The sequence below is a fragment of the Coffea eugenioides genome, chromosome 8 (assembly GCF_003713205.1).
Source record: "Coffea eugenioides isolate CCC68of chromosome 8, Ceug_1.0, whole genome shotgun sequence".
NCBI classification, from domain to species: Eukaryota; Viridiplantae; Streptophyta; class Magnoliopsida; order Gentianales; family Rubiaceae; genus Coffea; species Coffea eugenioides.
In genome coordinates, this window is record NC_040042.1 from 43,797,010 (window position 1) to 43,812,261 (window position 15,252).

The 15,252-nt window shown below is 47.1% G+C and overlaps 1 protein-coding gene and 1 non-coding gene across 2 annotated transcripts; one reads left to right on the forward strand and one right to left on the reverse strand.

The window, feature by feature from the left end:
* Positions 1-9,645: 9,645 nt before the first annotated feature.
* On the forward strand, positions 9,646-13,489 carry LOC113779112 (flavin-containing monooxygenase FMO GS-OX-like 4). Its single transcript, XM_027324561.1, has 7 exons — positions 9,646-10,250; positions 11,202-11,272; positions 12,035-12,187; positions 12,294-12,376; positions 12,496-12,631; positions 12,759-12,902; positions 13,095-13,489. Exons 1-7 carry the CDS (start codon positions 9,695-9,697, stop codon positions 13,272-13,274), a joined length of 1,323 nt encoding a protein of 440 aa, XP_027180362.1. The 5' UTR covers positions 9,646-9,694; the 3' UTR covers positions 13,275-13,489.
* Positions 13,490-13,726: 237 nt separating this feature from the next.
* On the reverse strand, positions 13,727-13,797 carry TRNAG-GCC. Its single transcript has one exon. It is a non-coding gene; the product is annotated as a tRNA-Gly (tRNA).
* Positions 13,798-15,252: the final 1,455 nt, after the last annotated feature.

A 15,252-nucleotide genomic window follows, 5' to 3' on the forward strand; every position in this document is an offset into this window, starting at 1 on the left:
ATGCGCTTACAAACGGCTGCAGATGCGGTCAGGTGCAAGACCTTCCCGATGTTCCTAGAAGGAAGGGCTCGGCAGTGGTTCCAGGGACTTCCCCCCAGATCGATTAGTTCTTTCACTCAGCTCGCGCGACTGTTCTCAGCACAGTTCGTTTCTTCGCGAGCCTTCTCCAAAAGCACCGCTCACCTTATGACCATTCAACAAAGGGTCGAGGAATCACTGCGTGAATACATGGTGCGGTTCAATAACGAATCCCTCCAGGTCCGCGACCGAGATGACAAGGTGGTCATGGCTGCCTTCATTAACGGGCTACGGAAGCAGAAGTTATACACCGAGCTCGTGGAGCGGCCACCCAAGTCAGTTCGGGAGATGTTGGATCGAGCTCATGAGAAGGCCAATGCTGAGGAGGCTAATCGCCTGAAGGGCGCCCAGGAGAGGCAGAGGGATGACAAGCGAAGAAGGACAACCGACCAGGGGGACGTGCGACGTGACCAAGGGCGGAAAAATACCTATGACCACCCGTCTAGGAGCCGACCCTTAGGGGCAGACAAGCCTTGGACTTCCCTCACTGCCCCCCGAGCTCGGGTCCTCACGGTGATGGAGCAGGAAGGGCTATCCCGACCTCCCCGGCCCTTGGCCGGGGATAGAAGCAGGAGAGATCAGGACCTGTACTGTGCGTACCACAGGGATGTGGGCCACGACACTGAAGACTGTCGCCACCTTAAGAAGGAAATTGAAAAGCTGATCCGGAGGGGTCATCTTGGCCAGTTCGTCCGCGAAGGGCGAACTGATCATAAGCAAGGAGGATTCAAGCGAGATCGGGCGCCCAGCTCGCACGACCGACCTCGGGGTCCTCGGGAGCGGACTCCGGTACGCGGGGAGCAGGCTCTGGCGGGAGTGATCAACACTATTGCAGGGGGACCTGCTGGAGGGGATAGCCATTCGGCTCGGCGAAATAACAGGCCTCCCCCCAGTGGGGAGAGCTCAAACAAGCGTTTAAAGATGTACGAGGAGATCATCTACGGGCCGGAGGATGCGGTACCTCTAGCTTCCAATAACCACGAGGCAATTGTGATAGAGGTCGTCGCATGTAACTATAAGGTCAAAAAGGTATACATTGACAATGGGAGCGCCATCGATGTGTTGTACTACAAGGCCTTCAGAGAACTACAGCTAGAAGATAAACAGCTCATTCCAGTTCGTACCCCCTTGATAGGGTTTGCAGGTCCGCCGGTAAGGCCTGAGGGAATGATAACCCTCCAGGTCACCATAGGGGAGTCACCAAGGTGCCGAACTGTTCAGGTAAATTTCGCGGTGGTAAAGGAGCCGTCCTCCTACAACATGATATTGGGACGTCCAACCCTAAACGCACTCCGAGCTGTCTGTTCGACCTTACACCTCAGCATGAAATTTCCCACTCCCGAGGGAGTGGCCGAGGTGCAGGGGGACCCGGAGGTAGCTCGAGCATGCTATATTGCAACCCTCAAGGGTAAGGAGAAGCTGGTGGCGCAGACAGCCCTTCTGGAGCCCTGGGAGCCTACTGAGAAGGAGGAGAGGTTGGAGACGGACGAAAATCTGCTTGAATTGCTTGTCAACCCCGAGCGACCTGATCGTGTGGTTAAGGCGGGATCTGGACTAAACGAGCAGGTAAGGAGGGCCCTGGAGTCCCTCCTGGAGGAGTACGCCGAGATCTTTGCTTGGAGTGCCGATGACATGCCAGGAGTTCCTCCCGAACTGGCAGTCCACAAGCTGCATGTGGATCCGAGCATCCGGCCAGTGAAGCAGAAGAAGAGAAACTTTGCACCTGAACGCAACAAGGTCGTTAAAGAAGAGGTGGGCAAGCTGTTGGAGGCTAGAATTGTGAAGGAGATCCACTATCCGACCTGGCTGGCCAACCCGGTGCTGGTCAAAAAGGAGGACAAGGCTTGGCGGATGTGCGTGGACTTCACCGACCTGAATAAGGCTTGCCCAAAGGATTGCTACCCTCTCCCTCGCATCGACCTGCTGGTCGACTCAACAACTGGGTACGAGATCTTCTGCTTCCTGGATGCTTTCAAAGGGTATCACCAGATAGCTCTGGATAAGGAGGATCAAGAGAAGACTGCCTTCATCACCGAATGCGGTACGTATTGTTATACCACCATGCCGTTTGGCTTGAAAAATGCAGGCGCGACCTATCAGCGGCTGGTCAACAAGCTGTTCAAGAACCAGATCGGCCAAAACATGGAGGTATACGTGGATGACATGCTGGTGAAAAGCCGAACTCAGGAGCAGTTCGTCGACGACCTCAGGGAGATCTTTGACGTCCTACGGAGCTCGCGGATGCGGCTAAATCCCAAGAAATGCACCTTCGGGGTCAGGTCGGGCAAGTTCCTTGGATACATGATATCAAAAGACGGAGTAAGGGCTAACCCCGACAAGGTAAAAGCCATCATGGACATGGCTCCTCCCCGAAGCATAAAAGAGGTTCAAAGGCTGGCTGGCAGGATGGCGGCCTTGAACAGGTTCTTGTCGAAATCTGCAGTTCGGGGTTCTCCTTTCTTCAGGGCCCTGCGAAGAGGCCCTCAGTTCGAGTGGACCCCCGAGTGTCAGCAAGCGTTTGACGAGCTGAAAGCCCACATCGCACGATTGCCCTCCTTGACCTCTCCTGCGCATGGAGAAACCTTATTTATCTATCTAGCAGTAGGGGAGGAGGCGATCAGTGCGGTACTAGTTCGGGACGAAGGAAAGGTCCAGAAGCCTGTATACTATGTCAGCCGAGCTTTGCAGGGCGCGGAGACAAGGTACACCTCGATTGAGCGATATGTCTTGGCGTTAGTTCACGCGGCTCGGAAGCTCAGGTCATATTTCCAAGCTCACCCAGTGGTGGTTATGACCGACCAGCCACTCAAGCAAATTCTTTCAAGGCCTGACGCCTCAGGTAGAATGGTGAGGTGGGCCGTGGAGCTGTCCGGATACGACCTCAGCTACCAACCTCGCACGGCCATTAAGGCCCAAGCATTGGCAGATTTTATAGCCGAAGGGGTCTCCTTCGGACAACCGGAGCCGCAGGCCAAACGGACCAGAGACACAGCCGAGGCCCAGCAGGTCGGAGAAGCTGTCGAGGCCGCGCAGACGACCCGATCCCGGACGACCCAAGGCACGGCAGAGGCCAGGCATGCCGAAAAAGCTGCCCAGGTCGAGCGAGCCGCCAAGGCTTTCAAGGCCGAGCAGGCGGAGGGGCATGTCAAGGTCGGGCAGGCCACAAAGGGAGCTCAGGCCGGACAGATCGGAGACGCAGCGGAGGCTGAACACGCCGAAGAGGCTGTCGAGATCGAACAGGCCACTGGCGAAGTTGATCAGATCATTCCAGTCTGGACCCTGTTCGTAGATGGATCGTCAAGCAAGGAAGGATGCGGAGCCGGGCTCCTCCTGACTAGCCCTCTGGGGGATGAGTTGGCCTACGCCCTGAGGTTTGATTTCAGGGCCTCTAACAACGAGTCCGAATATGAGGCCCTGGTCGCAGGGATGGTGATAGCTCGGAAGTTGGGGGCCGAGTCAATAGAAGTCTACAGCGACTCACAGCTGATAGTCAACCAGGTAGGGGGAAGCTACGAAGTTAAGGAGGAGCCCCTAAGAAGGTACGTCGCCAAAGTGCATGAGCTAAGGGCCCAGTTCAAAGTATTCGCGCTCAAGCAGGTCCCTCGGAGCCAAAATAAGAGGGCGGATGCTCTGTCCAAGCTAGCTTCCACCTCGGTCGGCACGCTGAACAAAGAAGTCTTGGTGGAAGTCGTCAGAAATCGGGCGTATGACCAGGTGGACTTGCTTGTTATTCAAGTAGTGAGCTCATGGATGGATCCCATTATACGGTATTTAGCTAATGGAGAGCTCCCTCAAGACCGGGTGGAGGCGCGAAGGGTCCTCCTCAGGTCGCGGGGATACGAGCTCTCAAATGGGGTGCTTTACAAGAAATCCTACCTACGCCCGTGGCTGAGGTGCATTACTCCGGAGGAGGGAAACTACATCCTGCGTGAGTTGCACGAGGGCATCTGCGGAAACCACGTCGGCCCGAGGGTTTTGGCCAAGAAAGGAATGCTGTCTGGTTACTACTGGCCGACCATATTCTTGGATTCGACTGAGCTGGTAACTCGGTGCAAGTCCTGCCAGCTGCATGCGCCGATCCATCACGCCCCGACTCAGGAGATGATCCCTCTTCAGAGCCCTTGGCCTTTTTTCCAATGGGGAATCGACCTGTTGGGGCCATTTCCCCGAGCTCCAGGGGGCTATGAGCATGTGGTTGTGGCTGTAGACTATTTCACCAAATGGGTGGAGGCCGAGCCCCTTATCACCATTAGCAGCAGGTCGGTGCAGAAGTTCCTCTGGAAAAACATCGTTTGCCGATTTGGTATACCCCATGTCCTGGTCTCGGACAATGGACGCCAGTTCGCTGACGTTGCTCTTCAAGGTTGGTGCACGGAGCTCGGAATCCGGCAGCACTTCACCTCGGTAGGCCACCCTCAGGCAAACGGCCAGGTCGAAAACGTCAACAGGACCATACTGCACGGCTTAAAGACACGGATGGAGTCTGCCCGAACTGGGTGGTTGGACGAACTGCCGACCATATTGTGGGCTTACCGAACCACTCCCCGAACTGCTACGCAGGAGACTCCTTTCGTGCTGACCTATGGAGCGGAGGCGGTGATCCCGGCGGAGATAGGTGTTCCTTCGAACAGAGTTCAGAACTTCATAGCTCGGGACAATGAAGAGGAGCTGCGTCTTAACCTGGACTTGCTGGAAGGGAGGAGAGAAGAAGCAGCTATACGCATGGCCAAGTATAAGGGACAGATCGCGCGACACTACAATGCTAGGGTAAAGCCTCTGGCTTTTAAGCAAGGGGACCTGGTCCTGAGGAAGAACAGCGTAAGTCGGCTTCAGGGCACTGGTAAGCTGGGTCCAAATTGGGAAGGACCCTATGTGGTGAAAGAAGCAGACCGTGCTGGATACTGCAGGTTAGCTCACCTCAGCGGGGAAGAGGTCCCTCGTACTTGGCACAATTCCAACCTGAGGATTTTTCGTTAGGCTCGCACACGACAGTTCGTCTCAAGGTCAAGACTTTGATTAATGCTAGTGTATTTGGCTAATAAGCTGTTTTCATCTTAGGGAATAGCTCACTTATGTCGGCATAAGGCCGAACTGATATGTCTTGTTGTGAGAAACTTTGCAAATGCGATTAAGTATAAGACAAAAGGAAGGCTGTTCATTTCATTCAATAAAAACTGTACAATGAAGAGCAGAGTTCATACAAAACGAACTACCGATAGTTCGGGTTCTACCCTAAGCCCTATTCTAGTTTTCGCCCTCCTCCTCCTCCTGCTCGGATTCAGGAGTGGTCACTGGCAGCAGGGGGTCGGCAACCAGGTCGACCAGCTTCCGCCCGTGCGTATAGCCCTCCACCAGGCGGTCGAGCTGCTCCACAGCTAGGGGATTGTAGCTGGGAAAGTTTCCCAGGTCAAACCCGGGTAGCCCTAGCCCCTGCACTTCCTGCAGGGCCTGGGAATACCCGTGCTGCAGAACGGGGGTATTCAGGATGGCCAGGTCGCCCCTGAACTCCTCGGACCTCAGGAAGGTCCGCACACCCTCCTGGCTTCCCTCAGCCCTAGCTGCCTCTGCCTGAGCAGACAACCCAGCTGCCTTTTGCTGTTCCCCTTTCAGCTGTGAGGTTAGATCGGCGTTTTTCTTCAGTTCTAGCTCGAAGTTTGTGTGGACTTGCGCGAGCTGCTTCTTCAGGCCTTCAGCTTCGGCCACAGCTGCTGCGTTCTGGCTGAGCAACTTCTCGTTGGCCGCCTTCGTTTCAGTCAGCAGGGGGAGCAGGCCCTCGTAACGCTTGGCCAGTTCGGGCCCGACCACGTTCATCTGTCAGGACAGGTGTGGAGGCGTCAAAATCATGACAAGAGTAACCTCCTACCTATAGCAAAGAAATGGGAGAATACCGACCTGTGCTGCTCCCGTGTAATAGTAATTGAGGAGATCGGACGAATCCATGGTCTTGACTAGGTTGAAGTCGCGTGGAAGGATGGCGCCCTGGATAAGCTCCCGAGCTGCGTCTGGGAACTGAGCTCGGTCGTTTATGGATAGCTTCCACTGGGGGCAGAAGTGCATAGGGTGTTGGTGCGTCGTCAGCTGCGTCTGGGGGTCGAAGAGCAGGGAGCTTTGGCGTTGCCACAGGTTTGGAGGAGCTTCAGCGCGGGCTTGCTCTTCGACGGTGTTCACGCCGTAGTGGCCGCTTTGGGCGGGCTCGGGTGTTGGCCTCTCCTCCCGAGCTGGGGACGAGGGCGTTTCCACCCTGGCTCTCTTAGCAGTGGTCTTCTTTTTCTTTTTCTTCCCAGCCTCAACCGCCTTGGAGGATTGGGCGGGAGCTGGCTGAGGTACGGGAGCAGGCACCGAGCTGGCTGGGATGGCCGACGGAGTCTGAGTAGCGGCGCCCGGGTTGCTGCTACCGCCAATGGATAGAAGTGAGGAAAACCGTTTCACTGCACAAACAGAAGGCCAAGAGGTCAGCGGTTCGAAAAAAAAAATATATATATATAATGATGATGATGGAGGGGCTGGATAGTTACAGGCGTCCAGCTCATCTGTCGAGAGTGGCCTATCCTCTAAGGAAGGATCCGAGGAGCTAGCTCGGATCAGCCCCGCCGCCCAAAGCTGGCCATTGCTGAACTCCTTCACGTCCAGCTTCGTGTCCGAGCTGAGTAGGCGGCTCAGCTCGGACACGGGGAGCGGGGACGGAATGGGATCTGAGACTTGAGTCTCTGCTCTCCAGGTAAGGGGAGGAAAACCTAGGTTCTTCACAAAGAAGAACTGAGGCTTCCAGTCCTTGATGGAGGAAGGTGCCCCCGTAAACACCTCGCGGGTGGGGGTTTTCGTTCCACTTCGTCGGGCGAAGTAGAACCACCCAGGCACCTTCCCGCTGACCTTCATCTGGAAGAAGGCTCGAAATAGGTCAAGAGAAAAAGGGATTTCGAGTGCTCGGCAGAGGATGAAAAAGCCTATGATAGAGCGAACAGCGTTGGGGATGACCTGGGTTATGCGAATACCCCAGAAGGTAAGAATGAAGAAGAGGAAGTTGGGGATGGGCAGACGGAGGCCAGCCATCAATTGGTCCCTGTAGATCGCCACGAAGCCAGGGGGAGGTCGGCTGGCGACCTCCCCTGGACGGGCGGCCCTGGGCTCAAACTGGGCCGGAATTTCGTATTTTTCCGCCAGCTCGTCAACATCTTTTTGAGCCAGGGCTGGGGGAATAGTGTCGACCTCTCCAAAGTCGCCCCTCAGCGCCCCTGAGGTCCCTGCTGCCATCTGATCCGGAGCAGCCTGTTCGGCTGCTCCTACTATAGGCTGGGCAGGTCGCTCAGCTGGGCTCATTACTCTAACTGGGGACAGGTTAGGCGAGGCTACTGGTCTCGGTCCAAATGAAATAGAAGGAGAAGAGCTAAAGGAATCGGAAGAGCTGCTATCTAAGAGTATGGGGCTGGCTGCTCTGTGCCTATGGGCTGAACTGGTAACGTCAGAACTATCCGAACTGTAAGAAGACATAAAAGGAAAGGGGGACTTACTGGTGATCTAAGGATTGCCCGGGCTGACTCTGGGCTCTTAAGGCGGGGCGACCCGATGTGTTCTTGAAGAGAAAGGAATGAAGCAGCGAACTGGGGAGTGAAGGAGCGAACTGAAGAAATGAGAGGAGGAGAGTGAAAATGACGCTTGGAGGACCCTATTTATAGGCAGCGACAGCGCGGGAAAACGAAGAGGCGCGCATTTATTAAAGCAGTTATGGGGAACCGTTCCTAACCGCCATAATTGGCCGAGGCGACGATTGAGGTGACCGACGCGAACTGACGCGACGGTTGCTTGCACCACTTTCTGACGGCGGGTCCCACAAGGAGCTGACATGACCTCCTAGAATTCGGCCTAGATTCACGCGCACGATCGATGACTCTAGACTTGAGGGGGGGCTAGTGTAGTGGGGCCCACGAACACGTCGGCCTGGCCCATAAGCTCGGCTGGTAGGAGGTTCCCGGCCCAGCAGGTCGGCTGGGATGGGCCGCGCGGGCTGCAGAGCCCAAGCACGCCCTAACTAAGCTATGGAGCCCTAGGGAGAGTTATGCTCCCATAAGGACTCCCTGTTCTACTAGGAGACTACTACCTGTGACTCTATAAATACCATGCGTGGGGGAAAACACAAGGTACGCTATTCATAGCACAATCTCTACTCTTTCACTTACAAATCTTCCTCTAACTTGATCGTCGGAGTTGCTACAGGGGACCCAGCCCCGCAGCTCGCCCGCGCGCAGGTCGGACGACTCCGCTCGCTCCCTAGGCACCCGGTCAGGTCGGACCTTCACTTCGGCAGTCGCATCAATACTGTTTCGAATTGTCTAACCTGATAAAAGAATTAGTTCATTACGCAAATTTCCCTGCTACATCTTTTACAATGAGACAGAGACTTCCATAGTTGATACTACTTTTTTTCCTAGGTGTGGAGCATGTTGAGGGAGATGTTTTTTCAATGTTTTCCTAGAGGGGAGGCAGCTATGTTTGGATAGTCAATTTTTTGAAAAAAAAATTTCACGTGCATCATAAATACTTTTCTCAATCCACTTTTTTATATTTTCAACTATTTTTTTATCTCACATACATCACATCACAAAAAGTGCTACAGTAATTATTCCAAATAATTATTTGAAATAATACTCTATCAAAACAATTATCTTACTCTATCCAAATAATTATCTTTCTCAAGGTTAGTGGTGCTAAAAACACGTTAATTTATTCTACAAGTAGTGATAGACATACCAAAAAAGGAAAAAAAAAAAGAGAGTATAATCTGCCTAATAACTAATTAAATTTATTTGCATATCATCTTTTCAATTCAATATTAACTAAAAAACGTTATGCTAAGTGATTTTGTTTTTGGACATCATGAGTTGCATGTGCATGCACGGTTCTTATTTGTCTATAACGAGTTCTTTCTAAAATGCCAGTGTATACTCCACGATTGGACCGATGACCAATGGCTTCAGCATTCCTATCTCTACACTCCAATGTTGAATAACGTTTTTATTTTCCCAAAAAAAAAAAAAAAAAAGCTCATAAGGTTTTCATTGGTAAAAAATGCTCTAATCCAACCGAGCTCTTAGATTTTGTAGAATCATGAGACCAATATGCTTATTACTAAATTAGCCACAGAGTGCAAAAAAGCGTTTGATTTAATGTGACTTTAATAAACTTATTAAAGGAAGAACTTTTACATTGAGAATTTTTATCTTATCCAAAATTACTCGCTTTGATTTTTTATATTTAAGCACACTGGTGAATGTCTCAACTTTAGTAATAATTGCATATTAAATGTAAATAGGATTTTCAGAAATTGTTTACTGAATCCGATTCTGTCCATTAATTCCAAACTATACTCGATCCACATAATCAATAATGATAATTTACAATTACATTTGCATTTGTAGAGGCCCCTCACCATGTTTTGCAATTCCTCCTCGAATTTGCATATTTTGAAAGTACAATAAAGCAACAAAAATACAAAATAAAATTACAAGAAACCACCAAAAAAAAAAAGAATAAAATAAGTTCGGCTTTTTCGTCAACAGACAGTCACCACATGATTGTTCCAGCCCCAGTCCCGACGGTCCGGTTTTCTAACCCGCCAACCATGCATCCAATTGCCTCCAAAAACGTCGCCGTCATCGGGGCCGGCGCTGCTGGGCTCATAGCTGCACATGAGCTCCGACAGGAGGGTCACAAAGTGGTGGTTTTTGAGAGAGAAAACCAAGTGGGAGGCACATGGGTCTATAATCCAGCGACAGAATCCGACCCTCTCGGAGTTGACCCGACCAGAAACGTGATCCACTCGAGCCTCTACGCTTCTCTCCGGACCAACTTGCCTAGAGAAGTAATGGGCTTTCGGTCATACCCGTTTTTGTACAAAAAGGGAAGTCACCGGGACCCGAGAAGGTTCCCGGGGCATGGAGAGGTATTGGAGTATTTGAAGGACTTTGCAGTTGATTTTAAATTGTGTGGGTTGGTGAGGTTCGGAATTGAGGTATGGCATGTCGGATTGATGGAAAATGGTAAATGGAAAGTGACGTCAAGAAAATGGGAGGGAAATGCATATAATGATAGGAATCAAGAAAAGTTGGATGAGGTTTATGATGCTGTAGTAGTTTGTAATGGGCATTATACAGAACCCCGACCTGCAGAAATCCCAGGTACTACCTCAACATAGAAAAAAATTTACTTGTAACGTTGAATGTTATGATTATAGTACTATTATACGATGCTCTGATTTGGTTGACTGAACTATGGAATATGCAAAAAGGAAGTCATATGACTTAATCAACGATAGAGAATTGGGTTGGAAGGAATAATCTAGTGGGTTTCATCTGTCGGGAGTTTTTTATTTTTTGGGTATTATGATAAAGGTGTATGGAATTTAATTTTGTATTTGTATGAAGAACCAAACTTTAATGAGTTGAGCTTGTTGAAAAACTGGGGTATTAAGATTGCTGGCTCAAGATTGGTTTTTAATGCAGTAGACTTGTAAAAGGTGTTCAAAAAAAAAAAAAAGACAAACTTTAGGATGCCAATCTTGTATCTCGTGAGATTGGTTGAATTTCGGTTTTCCAGGGAAAACTAGAGTTAGATTTTCAGTTATTAACTTTTTGTTTGAGCTAGCCGTTATTGGTGGAGAAACTGAGCTTGGCATAGGAGTATAAAACTTTGAAGGTTGCTTACGTTTTAAAACAGTTTGTAATTGTTTTCTTGGTTCATGACATTGAGGATGCTAGTTTCTTTGGTGGTTTGTCCAGGGCAGGAATTATGAAAAGAATATGTCAGATGATTTAGTAAATTACATGTTATCAGACAATGATTTTGATCCTTGAGCATTATGACAGAGGTCTCATTTGGTTGTGAACCGCAAGGTTTGAGGTTGTTTTATTCGGTAATCCTTCTTTGTTACAATTGCAAATTAAATTGCTTACGTTGCTGTTCTCCAATTTTGTAACTTCCATTGTGTTGTTCTGGTTGTTAGATTCCTACCATTTTATGGCCTTCCAATGTTTGAGTAACCTATTATGTCATTCTGCAAAACTTATGCCTGATTCCGGTTATTCATATTATACAAATATAAATTTGAGACTTGTTCTGCTAAATTGCAGGGGTTGAAGGATGGCCAGGGAAGCAAATCCATAGCCACAACTATCGTGATCCTGAACCTTTCAGAGATCAAGTATGTGGCAGGTGCCCCTTGTTTTCCTTTTGTCCTCTCTCCATCTAAATCTCATTATCAATCTCTCAGAGCTGCATAGCATGCTTAATGGTTTAAGTTCGTTTTGTTTTTACATTTTTTATTGTTCCCTGTGAGATTTTCTTGGAGTTGTGTGCTTTAAGTTAAAGAAATGATTTTAAATGTCTTTAATAATGTTTACTGAGCATTATTTACTAGTGTTTCTTATTTTCGATTTACTTATGCTAAGATTCATTATCTGGAGCTTTTCACCTTCCAATTGGTTCATTAGAGGACAGCTAGCTCTTTGAACAGGTGTTATATTTATATGGCATGACTTAAAGCTGGCAAACATTTAGTGCTTCTCTCTTCTGAATGCCTTTATATCATCAGAAGTTGACTCCTCTATCGTTCTGCAATGACAATGGATTTGTCTGGGTTGCAATCTAAGCGATAGCATAAAATTTGCTTTCACAGTTTGTTTAGCACAGAGGTGCATATTCTTGCAAGTGACTAATTAGTTGATGGGCAAGAATGCATTGGTCTGTGATAGAAGGGCAAAGAATAAATTTTTGGATTCACTTTGTACATAAGAAGTTGGCTATGGTGGAGTAAGATGTTGTTTTAGTATAATTAGAAGCTTAATCTGTGGCATTGGAAGGAGAGCATTTAGAATAAAATATGACTCAATGGCAGATGATGGTTTTTTTAACACTATTTGTTCTCTTTTTATCAACCGGATACCAATTCAACATGCCCTGACAGGTGGTGGTGTTGATAGGGAGTGCAGCTAGTTCTGATGATATCTCCAGAGAGATTGCTAAAGTTTCTAAAGAGGTTCATATAGCATCGAGATCAGTCCAAAATGGCATCATGGGAAAGTTGGCTGGCTATGATAATATATACCATCATTCTATGGTAAAATTGCTGATCCTGTAACTGTAAGATATCCAGCACAGGGTTTTTAACAATCAGGTGCTAAACGTTTTAGAATTGGAGTGCTGAATGTAACTGACAATCACAGATAGAAAGCACACACGGAGATGGTTCAGTTGCTTTCCAAGAGGGTAGTGTAGTCTATGCTGATATCATCCTGCACTGCACCGGGTATTACCTTGATTTTGCTTGCAACTATTAGAAAGTATTGCTTGTACTATTTATTTAAATACAGAACTAAGATATTCTAGTTGACGATTTGCAATGAATCATTATTCATGTTCTTTAAGGTACAAATATCACTTTCCGTTCCTTGAAACTAATGGCATTGTAACTGTGGATGACAACCGTGTGGGGCCACTTTACAAGCATATTTTTCCTCCAGCTTTAGCACCATGGCTTTCATTCGTTGGGTTGCCGTGGAAGGTCTTTTGCAAATATTCCATGTTCTCAGTTTATGAACTGTTCTGGTTGATAATCCATTTAATTGATAAAAGCGATCTTTTTTCCCTTTGACTGCTAGGTTGTACCTTTCCCCTTGTTTGAATTTCAGAGCAAGTGGATAGCTGGTACTCTGTCTGGTCGGCTTTCACTTCCTTCTCCCAAGGAGATGATGGCTGATATTCAAGCTTTCTACTCATCAATGGAAGCATCTGACACTCCAAAGCGGTATACTCATAACATGGCTGGTTATCAGGTAGAAAATGCTCGCCTCCTTCTCGAATTGATGTCATTGTCTAGGATATCCTGCTTCTGATTTGATTTTGCTGCAGCTCTTCATTGTCATCTTTCACCAGTGTGACCCTTTTTGCACTTGCTTTTCCATGAACCTAGGCTAGGGTTTTTAATTTCTGCCCAACTCAACTGATGCGTTGTTTTATATCGCCAGTTCGAATATGACGATTGGTTGGCTGCTCAGTGTCGTGGTCTGCCGACTGAAGAATGGAGAAAGCAGATGTATGTTGAAACTTCCATGAGAAAGAGGTCTCAGCCTGAGACATACAGAGACCAGTGGGAAGATGAACACTTGGTCAGACAGGCGCAAGCTGATTTTTCACAGTACTTTTAAAAAATTCCTAGTAGCTAGATATCAAAATCACCCTTCTAATTGGTTGATTTGTCCATGGGGTTTGTTTATTGTTTAATCCTTGATTTTCTCAAAATCATATAGACTGGTGAATAGTGGCACCGCAGTGTCACGAGTCTGTAATTCTCATGAACGTAACACTTGCAACCCAATAAGTTGAATAAGAGGACTCGATGTTACATTTTTTGTCCAGCTAATGAGAATATTACCTTGAACTTTATTTATTTATTTTTTCATCTTAGACTCATTAGCTAAATGGGATATATTGTAATGAAACAGTATCAGTTAAAAGGGTATGAAAAGATCAGCATCAGTTAAAGGAAGAAAAAGCCATCTACTACTGCTTCTTCTTGCACCAGAGAACAAGATATTGCCCCAGAATACTGCTTTTGGGAACAAGGCTCAAAACAATAATGTATCGTATAAAAAGAGTGTGCACCAGCCGGGAATCGAACCCGGGTCTGTACCGTGGCAGGGTACTATTCTACCACTAGACCACTGGTGCCCTAGCGAAACTGTATTCAAGTATTTATTAAAAATCTATTTCGTCAAATCATCGAAGTTCACTCTGAATTTCTGGTCTACTGCATTGAATCTTTATACAAGCAACATGTACCAAATTTACGATGCAGTCTAAAGAAGTAGAAACGCTGTAGTTTACTCCTAAGTCGTCACTACTCCTCCTCCTCCTCCTCCTCCTCCTCCTCCTCCTTCCCAAAAAAAAAAAGGTATTTAATTTAGTAGAGGCCGGTGAGGTATACCCTTTCACCGGCTGACGCGAAAGTTCATCGACGAAGATAATGAGGGCGACCCAAGCCTTGAAGCCACATCATCTGTGTGTTTCTCATCAACATTGTCAGAGGTAGCAGTGCAAGCTAGGGACTTGCATTTACTTGCAGACAGACTTCTCAAGGAAAGCAGCTGAATACATGGTTCTGAATTTTTTATTTTTATTTTTTTACATGGTTCTGAATTCATCTCTTGGGCTTTCTTGTCACCTTCAACCTCTGCTTCGGATTTTTTCATGCGCTCAACCTGGATTTATCAAGTGTCGAAGATAACACAGTCAGAAATTAGCATATCTTATATACCATGCATTAGGATAACATTTTATGTTGTTTGAAGAAATATGAGGGTCCGACTTAGAATACATGCATCAGGTTTTGTGTCTAAACTCGTCCTAGAGGCTAAGTGGGAGTTGTTGCAAGAAGATTATCCAGAAGATTGGAAGTTGTTGCAAAATTGATATTAACTGCATTATCTACAAGTTCAAGACAAAATAGCTCTTGACATATTTCAACTTCTGATCAATCCATTCCTACAGATAGAAATTAAATGTGCACTCAAGAGAAGACATGATTGAGCTGTACAATAATTTTCTGCCCGCGTATGGTTACATACAAGTTTTGTAATTTTGAATTCCTCAATAACAGTATACATCGTGCAAGAAAATTTCCCCAATTGGATTGCTATTTTTAGGAGTTTTTGTTAAAAAAAAAAATGTATTGTATTGATTTGATTTATACGAGATAAAAAAGTGATTGAAAAATATATTCAAGAAAAAAGTAATAAATTTTATGCAAAAAAATCACAATCCAAACAAGGCAGACAAACAAAATTATCAATTTTGTAAAACGAAATTCAAGAGAAGTTACCCTCACCTCCTCAAAATTTACACACTGTACTAACATTTCAAGTATTAGGTAAAAATAGGGCATACTTACAAGTGCAATTCTGCGGAGGAAAATTTAACATGTTAAATCATGAGAAGTGAGATTCACACTTCCAAATTAGCCTTTCGGACTTCAATCCACTCACTGATTTAGTTGTCACCAAGGAGTACGAGAGATTAATTTGGGAGTGCAAATATCACTTTCTTAAATTATGCTAATTGCAGAAATATCAAATTTTATATGTTTAACTAAAAATATAACCACTATATATTGTATGTGTGTGTATA

Bases quoted from the DNA above. Each gene is read 5' to 3' on its own strand.
- LOC113779112 (XM_027324561.1), top strand. From the start codon at position 9,695: ATGCATCCAATTGCCTCCAAAAACGTCGCCGTCATCGGGGCCGGCGCT. The intron at 10,251-11,201 runs GTACTACCTCAA...GCTAAATTGCAG, and splicing joins CCGACCTGCAGAAATCCCAG to GGGTTGAAGGATGGCCAGGG. The intron at 12,377-12,495 runs GTATTACCTTGA...ATGTTCTTTAAG, and splicing joins ATCATCCTGCACTGCACCGG to GTACAAATATCACTTTCCGT.